This window comes from Syngnathus acus, chromosome 13, assembly GCF_901709675.1.
Source record: "Syngnathus acus chromosome 13, fSynAcu1.2, whole genome shotgun sequence".
Classification (NCBI taxonomy): domain Eukaryota; kingdom Metazoa; phylum Chordata; class Actinopteri; order Syngnathiformes; family Syngnathidae; genus Syngnathus; species Syngnathus acus.
Genome location: NC_051098.1, coordinates 10,162,188 through 10,172,224, shown reverse-complemented (window position 1 = coordinate 10,172,224; position 10,037 = coordinate 10,162,188). Strand labels below are relative to the sequence as shown.

Genomic DNA, 10,037 nt, shown 5'->3' with positions numbered 1-10,037 from the left:
CCTGATTGACATCGCTGATGGATGTGTGTGTGTGTCTGTGTGCGCGCGCGGGTGGGTGGCAGCCATACGACAATAACGCTTGTCTACCTTGTGAGACGACATGACAGGAGAATTTCTTTGGAATTCTGGTGTGTAGAGAACGTCGCATACACTCGGCAGGAATGTCTTCTTCTCTGTAGGGAAGAATTAGCACACAGGGGCATAAAAAAAGGATTCATTCTCTGCCTGGACCCCCCAACAACACAGGAACAAATCTGGCGTCAACTAGTTCATCCACTGCTGCGTTATTTCATCTACATTCATAATTTATGGTTTAAAATGTAAAATGTTAATTTCGTGTAAAATAATAATTTCATGTAATAGGGCTTGAAAAATAAAATTAAAATATCAGAACACAACATTGCAGGTTCATTCTCGTCTAAATATGACTAACAATATTTTGGCTTTCCATTCTTGGAAAATTCTAGTTCAACTTTTTAATTTTATTTGCATAATATTTGGATGGATAATTTTGTAACTTTAGACTGCAGCTAACAATTCATTGATTTTTTTTCAATGAATAAGATTTTAAAATCAACACATTTTCAGTTTCCATCCCGTTATTCAAAAACATTCCAAATTGACAGGGCAGAAAATGCATACCATAAAATGATCATTCCGTTCTTGATTAGTTCCAGAACAAGCCAGAAAATATTCAAAGATATGTTGCTTGTTGTTTTCCAAATTAAGACCAATTGTTTACAAATGTCTTTTGAATAAACAGTCAAATTCCACGGAGTAGGTTACTACTAAAATCTTGAGTATTTAATCTTGAGTGGCTGGGATTTTAAGTTTGACTTAAGTTTGCCTCAATGAGAATAAGTCTCTCTGAAATATAGCAAACACGCTGCAAAAAGTAAGCAAGATACATTTCTCATTGTCTTAAGTAGCTGCTGGATCAGGTTTTGCACTTAAGGTCTGAAGGTGCGCGCGTGTGCATCGATGCAAGCCTCCCCGAGGATGAAGACAAGTCGGAGGGGGAGGAGAAGAGGCTCTTAGTGTGTTTGCCAGGCTATTTCTGACTGCTGCCATTTCTCTGATTAGATTACGGAGAAACACAAACCTGGCTCTCCATCATGCCCATAAGCTCCCTCCAGACTCACTCGCTCTCTAGTGTCCACCTTCTGCCGCCAGGACAAACGGAGACGAGTTCAAGGTGCTGCAAAGAAAAATGATGCAGGAGAAGTCAAGCTTTGTATGTTTTGTGTTCTGGTGTGTTTTTGTTCAATGTGACTGTGGTTGGTAGCAAAATGGGAATAAGCTGCCAAAACAAAAAGATTTGATGATGGAAACTGAACTGAAGAATAATAATGTACCTGAGTCAACAAGTGTTTGGCACAGAAAACACAACTTGGCAACGTAATGAAAGTGTGACCCACCCAGTAATTGCAGTTTTTGGAATTTGGGCGACGAGTTGTTTTTCCTGATTAGACTGTCATGGCGCCTCACAGTACGGAAAGACAGGAAGGACATATGACATGTGTCCGTAATTGAAAAGCCAATTAAACCCGTTTCTTAAAGAAACACGGGAGCCACAACTTCTTTGGTCATTTAAAATGAATATTTCTTTTCATATATCAAGTACACACCCGTATGATCCGTTTGAAACGAAATGCCAGCGAATCTGTCATATTAGATGTGGTCATTGTATTCATGATAATTGCCTCTGCCCCATCCATTTTATGTGCACGATTATCAAATGTGTCCCTGCTCATCAAAGTCCTGAAAAGACGATCGATTAAGTCGACTCATCAAGCTTTGACTTTATATGTAGGGCCACACTCTATAGCCATCTTCTCTGGTGCTGGGTCATCCTTTTCAGGGTCGCGCGTTGGTCGCCGATCCCTCAAAGGGCCACACCGTCACTAAGTACAAGTCAGCCCACGCTGCCCGCACCCGAAGGGGCCACTCCAGGTAATTAAGGCAAATGTCTTTGTTGCGGTGTAGGATTGTAAAAGTGCGCGCTCCCACTTACGCGAGCACCGGTTACCTCTGGGCGGTCACGTGACTTGTCCCCCGTGGGAGAATTCATAAAAGGCAAATAAAGGAGAAGCCACCAGTCTGTCCGTCATTCTTTGGAGAAAAAAAGAGGGGTGGGGGGACAAATCCATCGCGCCTAATTCGAACCTTGCTCAGGGACAGCTCGCGTGGCAGATTGCAGTCTAATTAGTTTAGCGGGACGTTTAATTCAATTAAGTTTCCACAGCTCGCCGAGGCCCCGCCGCTGGGCTGCTTTGAGAGCGAAGGGGCCAGAGCTGCAGATCGAATTAGCTTGTTTGGAGAACGACTGCGTGCGCCTCCTCATCCTCATCATCCTCGTGCAAGCCCGCCCGTACGCTCCAGCTGCGGCGCGCGTCCGCATGCTGCTCTCCAGGGACCTTCTTTTTTTTTCTCTTAAAAAGCTTCTTTTTTAAGTAACCTGCCTCTCTGCATTAGCGTCACGAGCCCTGCATACGCCATCCGCGGTCTGTTGCAAGTTGGTAGTGCTTTGTTTTGATCCAGCGCATAAACACATCTATGATTTCAGCGTCAGATATTCATTACAAAATAATCATTATTTTATTATAGCCTGCAATTATGCAATTAATTTTGTTTTTACATTACTAGATGAGATGTGCACGTGGAGGCACAATGGGGCTTTTGCCTTTTCAGTGACAAATTTCCAATTATTTATCAAAATTGAATTAATTTCCCTGATCTATTTGTCTAACTTTTGTACAGCATAATGTAATCATACATGTGATATGTACATATGTTATATGTTAAATGTACATATGTGCAATTGAGTACATTGTCATTGTGAGTATATTAGATTACATTATTGATTATTGATATCATTTTGTTAATACGATTGTTGCTGTTATTAGTTTACAATTATTACGACAACGAATATTATTATCATGATCAAAATTGTTACCATAATCATTATATATACAATGTATACATACAGTATCTATATTATTATTATTATTATTATCAAATTATTCTTTATTTGTTTCTCCATTTGTACGATTTGTTTCACTTTTACATTGTGCAAATTAGTGACCTGTCATAAGAATAGGAACTATGTCATATAAAATTCATCGGAGTCATTTAAGGTGCCGATTTCCAGTGTTGAAATTTTGTTCTCAAACAATGCTGAGGAAGCACATCAGCACTTGAACGCAACACTCGCTGCTCGTCTCTAACCTGCTTAGACGCGCGTGTCTTCATCTCCACGCATGCACGCATAGACAGCGTCACGGTGCATTGCGGTAATTGGGAGCAAGGGACGCGGAGGACATGCGGGGAACATCCCCCCCCCCTCGTCTCCCATCCATCAGCTGAGCCGTCAAATGGCGCACCAAGTGATGGGCTCACTTTAACATTGTGACGGCCGACTTTTGATTTGATTTTACGCGCTGTTGAATCAATGAGGGCCGATGACACATGCAGCTTGTAAGCAGTTGCTCGAAATGGATCAGTATAGACGCGCACTGCTGTTTACTGTCGACGTATGTGGGCAGGGCAGGGGCTCCCCAATTTACGACGGAGATCCATACCTATAGCACCGTTATTCATCACTAAAGACGAACTTTACTGTAAAGACAGTTCTAGACCATAAGCTAGTCAAACGCCTACGTGACTTTTTTTTTTGCGCTATTTTGCGTAAACCGAAAACCCCTATCGGAATATTTTCTCACAAAATAACACTCTGCCTTCAATCATAATTACTTACGTTCTAAATACAGATCTCACTGAGCTTGGATGGTGTAGCAAAAAGAATCGACTTTAAATTAAAAAAAAAATGTGTTTTGAATGTACCAATGTTTTATTCTATTATTATTATTATTATTATTATTATTATTATTATTATTGGCCCAACGTTTATTAGGTCCTATTGGTCATTATACACATGCCACTTGATTGATTGAAAAGCTGCCACCATCTACCCAAACTTAGTTTTCATCGACTCTGCCGTCACAAAACTGCAGCCGTTTGTAATATTTCGACTCATTTATCTAAATATAATAACAGAAACGTCGAAACTGGTTGCAGCATGGTGAAGTGCAATTCAAACTGCAATTGCAATATAATAAACTTAGTACAATATTGTTATAAGCAATATTGTGTTGATGATGATGCAAACAAATGAAAACTGATAGTGCAGTCAGGTGGAGTGGCAAATGAAAGCCTCGAATGACGCGAGGATAAGAAGGCACGCTCAGTATACCGCCATAGATGTTCATTTGGTTGTTTTCCATACAAATATGTATTTTAAAATTAAATAATAATAATAATAATAAGTAGATAAAAAGTTGGTTAAAATTCCACGACGGCAAACTTCAATAATTTTTTAATAATAATGATAAGTAGATAAAAAGTTGGTTAAAATTCCACGACGGCAAACTTCAATAAAATTTTAAGTTGGGCAATTCAATAAAAGTATGTGAAATAAGTGTTTATTGTCAACGCAGCAAATTGTTTTAGAGCAAACAACTTGTTACTTAATTTGTTACCAAAAACGTCAATATATTTGAAAGTTATTCCAATTTAAATGGTTATTCTCGGCCCCAATAATATAAGTTGTGTTTTTTTCAGACATCGAGGCGGCAAACGGCAGCTATGCATGCGACGATGATGTGCTCTTCTTTGAGCGTCCGTGATGGATGGGGGTGACCTGGCAAGGATGAATGACAGCTTTGATGAGTGACACTTTGCCGAGCAGAGCCCCACATATGGGAGCTGACCTCCCGCAAGGCTCCCATTCTTCCATACGGCAACCTTTTACGCGTCCCTTTTTGCCACACACATCAATCACACACACGCGCACAAGTAGTATCCCCCACACGAGACCTATTTTGTAATCTAACTACATCATACAATCAGACGAAAATGCCATAATTGGTATTATAGTGGAGGACTGCATAATTAAAGAGCCCCCCCCTCCCGTGCAATCACCACCCCAGCGGGCCTATATAATCCCTGGAGTTGGGCTCCCTCGCTATGCCCTATTGTGCCCCCCCCAACCTCCTTGTTGACTCAGACGTCATGAATGAAAAAGATCCACGTTACTGTTTCCGTCAAACGGGCCCATGAATGTAAAAGTCCAAAGTGAAAACCTCCGCGGAGAAGAGGTCTCCCCCTGTGCTAAAGTGGCGCACCAAAAGGGCGGATTAGTGGGCCTGGAAGAGACCCTCCATGCTTTGAAGGGATTAAATTGGGGGGGTTTTTTTAGGCGGGGGGAGTTTCTGGCTCCATGGTTGCTCTCTTTTTAGGGGACCATGCAGTTTAACTTGGAAACTGTTTAAGTTTCACGGCAAACTCACCTTTGAACCCGTGATCAGACTGCATCACGGGCCCTAAAGCCGCTGCGACGATCTATGCTTTCAAAAACAGGCAGAAATAATAAGGTAATAAATACCTTGTTCATATCTGTGGAAATTTCGCAATGATTAATTTTGACTGCAGGTGTAATAAAACGTTTTGGAATCATTTAATGTAACGTATATTATTCGTTGCAGAAGATCTCGCAATGTGAGACGATTACGCCTTCGTTATTGTGTATATTTGACAATAAAAAAACAATCATTTCAATAATTACAATTTTATTTCTGAATAATGCAATTGGGTTGCGGTTTAGGGGTGTCGGGTGATCAAAACCTAATTACATCCGCGGTGCATTCACTTTTAGCTAATTGGATCATTTCAAAAAAAGAAAGAAAACGAAAAAATAAGTGTATTGTCAAGTAATGGTCCTACAACAAATTTAAAAAAATATCAATAGAATATTCTATTATAATAATAACAGAATAGTAATTGTAACACAAGCTGAGAAATAATAAATAAAAGTGTACTTGACGTTGACAGCACTTGAACACACATATTACGTTTTTATTTTATAATACAAAAATGAGTCCAAATAACTGCTGCGTAATTATACTAAATCAATAAATAGTGAAGGCTTTATTCCTAATGTAGTCATTTTCTAAATACGTTACACTGGATGTGTTCATTTTCACCACACTTATACAGGTGTGTGTGTGCGTGCGTGCGCGTGCACGCGTGCGTGCGTGCGTGCGTGCGTGATACTGGATATGACTTATCACATCTTATGACATCGAACAATAAACTTAAACCAATTTATGGGGCGTCAATGTGTTTACGGTGACTTGTTCGCTTGTCTCCACGGCCTTTCTCTCTCTCTCTCACGCTCGCTCTCTTCCTTTCTCTCTCTCGCTCTCGACGTGTCAGTGTCGTCCATCCATCAAAGTGACGCGCAATCTCGTGACGCGTGCGTAAAAGTTATCGGAATCAAATCAAAGCTTTTAATCTCAACAATCACCGTCAAGTGGATGTTACTCGCCACGTAAAGACCCCCACCGCCCCCCCGACGGTGCTGCAAGCTGTGGCCGAGGTGCGCCCCAAGGAAAAAGTTGAATAAATACGTATTTGTGTTTTGCACACAAGGCAAATTTAGAAATAGACAACAAACATTACCACGAGCAAAACAATGAGATCCAAAGCAAGATAGGCTTCACGATGATGCTCATATTCAGTTTTGATTGGCAGTGAGAGAGGAATAAAATTTATAATATGTTCATTATTGAATGACTGGGAAGGGGTACAAATTAAGAGCTGTTTTTAATTCTGCTCGTACGAAATATAATAATGTCCAGATTTGTCTGACACTAGATATTGTTTTAACAATACGGTTGCAGTTTGCAATCATGAACTACTACTTATATTTTGTTTGCCTCGTTTTGCAACAAGTCAAAAAATAAAGGAAGCAGCTATCATTGCTGCGCCACAACAGCAATAATAAACAATACATAAGCTACATCTAATCGTCTTATTTGCGTCAATTAAACCGTAATTATCACCTTTTTGATTAAAGTCATCTTTTTCATACAATATGACACCTTAGTATTCATATTGTGACCCGGTCAATTGAAGATAAAATTAAATTGTCATTTGAGATTCAAGTGAACTAATTTCATACGAATAGAGCTAACAATGTCATTTTCATAAAAGGAAGTAAAGTGATGTTGAGACCGCAATTAAGAGCTGTCCGTTAATGGGCGCAAAGTAAAGTCCAATGGCTTTTGATGGAGCTGCAGCTGCCCTGCGCTGCGCTGAGTGGGCGGGGCCAGCATTGTCATGGAAACAAGACCACCGCCTTGCTATTGTGCGCTGCTCTGCCAACTTTATTATAAACAGGCAACGAGCGGCGGCGCTGTCAAACGCGGCGAGCGAGCGGCAGCAGAGACGGCAAGTATAGCGGGGGAGAGAGAACGCGCGCAACCGGTGACGGGATTTTATTCTAAGACGCACTGACATTTAGCGCCAACTTTGGGGAGACGTTGTGCGCGGATACCGGAGCGACCTTCCCCTCCATCCGTGACTCCCAGCGCCCCGGTGCCGCCACCGGCTGAGCTCCATGTATAAAATGGATTACTCCTACCTGAACTCCTACGACTCGTGCATGGCCGCCATGGAAGCGTCGGCCTACGCGGACTTCAGCTCGTGCAGCCAGGCCAGCTCGTTCCAGTACAACCCCATCCGGAGCGGACCCTTCTCCAACCCGGCCTGCACCCCGCTCAGCACGGCCAGCTGCACCCTGGGAGCCCTCAGGGAGCACCAGCCCACACCTTATTCGTCAGGTACACGTCGAGAAATGAAAACGGGAATTGTCCAAACTGCACAGACAAAAATGTTAGATATACTGAGGCCTTTGGCGATTCTATTTATATGAACATTAAATGTAGTTATTGTAAACGTTAAAAAAAAATCCCCCCAAGCCCGCTAAAAAAATGAATTTTCATATGAATGGAAATTGAACTGAAAAAAAAAGGAATTAATTTGATTACCTCAAATCACATTATGAACCAATAATTAACCAAGTATTTTTGACCAGTAGAATAAAAATGTTTGACACTATAATTGGATTTCATACTATGGACAATATGTGCATATAGGCATATGCATTTAAAAAAAACATTTGTGCATGTATATGGATTGCAGTGATATGCAGATTATAGATTATACCAAAAACCTATAGATTTAACATAAAAAAAAATAGGATTTGCTCTGATTTTCTTTTGAGTGTTATATAGCTGTCTTTTTTTTAATCTGCAGTTTATTTTCTAAAATGTTGACTCTCAAATTATTTCTCCCCATCCTTTTCTAGTCCCTTACAAATTCTTCTCAGACCCCTCGGGCCTGAATGAGAAACGGAAGCAGAGGCGCATCCGGACCACATTCACCAGTTCCCAGTTGAAGGAGCTGGAGAGGGTCTTTGCCGAGACCCACTATCCGGATATTTATACCCGAGAGGAGCTGGCTCTCAAGATAGATCTGACAGAAGCCAGAGTACAGGTGAGACGAGAGGTGGTCTTTCGAGATGTGGCGGATCGGATTAGCTTTATTTGACCTCCATCTGAAGTAGTACCACTTTGTGTGTGTGTGCATGTGTGTGTGTGTGTGTGTTTGTGTGTGTACCAGGTGTGGTTTCAGAACAGGCGTGCCAAGTTCCGCAAGCAGGAGCGCGCCGCCAACGCCAAAGCCAACAGCTCCGGTGGAGGGGGCAACACGAGCAACTCCGGAGGGAAGAAAGGCGGCGAGACCAGATCTTCATCGGACGACGACGAGTCCAAAGAATCCACCTGCAGCCCCACGCCCGACAGCACGGCATCTCTGCCGGGCTCGGCTAACGGCAACCTGGGCAGCCCCTCCAGCCTGAGCCCCAGCCCGGCTCCGGCCAACGGCGGCTATGTCAACGCCTCCGCCTCTCCGGTGCTGCAGGGGCTCAAGGCGGCTGGCTGGTCCAGCCTGGGGCCATCCAACCCGGCCGTGGCCCAGCCCGCCGCCCAGACTCAGGAGATTCTGAAGGCCTGGCAGCCGGCGGACAGTATGACGGGGCCTTTTGCCGGAGTCCTGTCCTCCTTTCACAGAAAACCCAACGCTGGCATCAAGACGAACCTGTTCTGAAGCACAGATGGAGACACATTGAAGACAGATGTTCTTCCCTGACAGCCTGGACACAAACGGCCGCCAATCTGACTCCAAACTCATCAAAATCCGCATTTCATCGAGGACACTTAAACACTCAATCTTGCCTTCCAACACATACACATGCACTACACATCAGAGCTCATGAGCATGTCGATCAGGTACGAACGAGCCCTAAGCAGAATTTCAAACATTGAGCAACTAACAACACACAGCTCCAGCATAAGGAAGAGGAGCCCCTCAATCCAATTAGAAAGACCCTCGATTCATGGCTTCCTCCCTCCTTTACTGTAACAAGTCCGGGCCGTGACCTCCCTCTGTGACTCCTGGTGCTTTCAGGCCCATTCTGCCTTGCCTCACTAAACACTGGCCACTTTGTTCCCAAAGCAGAAAGGAGAACAACTTGAGGCCGCTTTGCATCGGCCAGATTCCCGCCTAAGCTCGTCTTTCAAGTACTTATTACAGACCTGCGGGTTTTTTACTCGTTCGGGACGTTTGGGGTGATGACGTGTCACATGTTTTTGCTCAATTTCAGCTGATGGGTCCATTTTTTTCTGAAAAGTGTAAAATTGGAAGGAGGGCAATATCATGTTGACAGATGAGGCTCCTATTGTGTCTGTTATATATGACGTCTCCACCGGAAAAAAAGAAAAAAAAAATGTTCATCTCCAGAGATTGCTTCATCTCTTTGTACTTGTTTGCAATCCCTTTCAGCTGTGATAGCTACTGAAAAAATGTATTTATTAATTTTTTTTAAATGTGTCACTACGGAACTCTTGAATTTCTTGTGAAATTCCTCATAACTTTTTGTGAGTGTAAATCCTGTAATTAGTAATATAAAAAAAAATAGGAATATAGAAGTTGGTTATTTTTTTTTTCCTGACATTGCTTACCAGATTGATTTTACTGCAATGCATCTGTCTCAGAAATTCCAGTGAATGAGACCTTATAGCACTACTGATTATTCTAATAAATCACATTATGGAATCAAGACACAATGTGTTCAG

At 42.3% G+C, this 10,037-nt stretch overlaps 1 protein-coding gene and 1 long non-coding RNA gene across 2 annotated transcripts; one reads left to right on the top strand and one right to left on the bottom strand.

Annotated features, from left to right (window-relative positions):
* Nucleotides 1–85: 85 nt before the first annotated feature.
* On the bottom strand, nucleotides 86–8,611 carry LOC119133044. The gene is made up of 4 exons (XR_005100038.1): nucleotides 8,521–8,611; nucleotides 7,484–7,718; nucleotides 1,103–1,198; nucleotides 86–173 (listed from the first exon to the last, which is right to left on the bottom strand). It is a non-coding gene; the product is annotated as an uncharacterized LOC119133044 (long non-coding RNA).
* Nucleotides 6,835–10,023, top strand: phox2a (paired like homeobox 2A). Its single transcript, XM_037268668.1, has 3 exons — nucleotides 6,835–7,682; nucleotides 8,210–8,397; nucleotides 8,524–10,023. The coding sequence occupies exons 1-3, from the start codon at nucleotides 7,460–7,462 to the stop codon at nucleotides 9,007–9,009; spliced, it is 897 nt and encodes a 298-aa protein (XP_037124563.1). The 5' UTR covers nucleotides 6,835–7,459; the 3' UTR covers nucleotides 9,010–10,023.
* The last annotated feature ends 14 nt before the right edge of the window (nucleotides 10,024–10,037 follow it).

Coding starts and splice junctions, on each gene's coding strand:
- phox2a (XM_037268668.1), top strand. CDS start 7,460: ATGTATAAAATGGATTACTCCTACCTGAACTCCTACGACTCGTGCATG. Junction 7,683..8,209: donor GCCCACACCTTATTCGTCAG/GTACACGTCGAG, acceptor ATCCTTTTCTAG/TCCCTTACAAATTCTTCTCA. Junction 8,398..8,523: donor TGACAGAAGCCAGAGTACAG/GTGAGACGAGAG, acceptor TGTGTGTACCAG/GTGTGGTTTCAGAACAGGCG.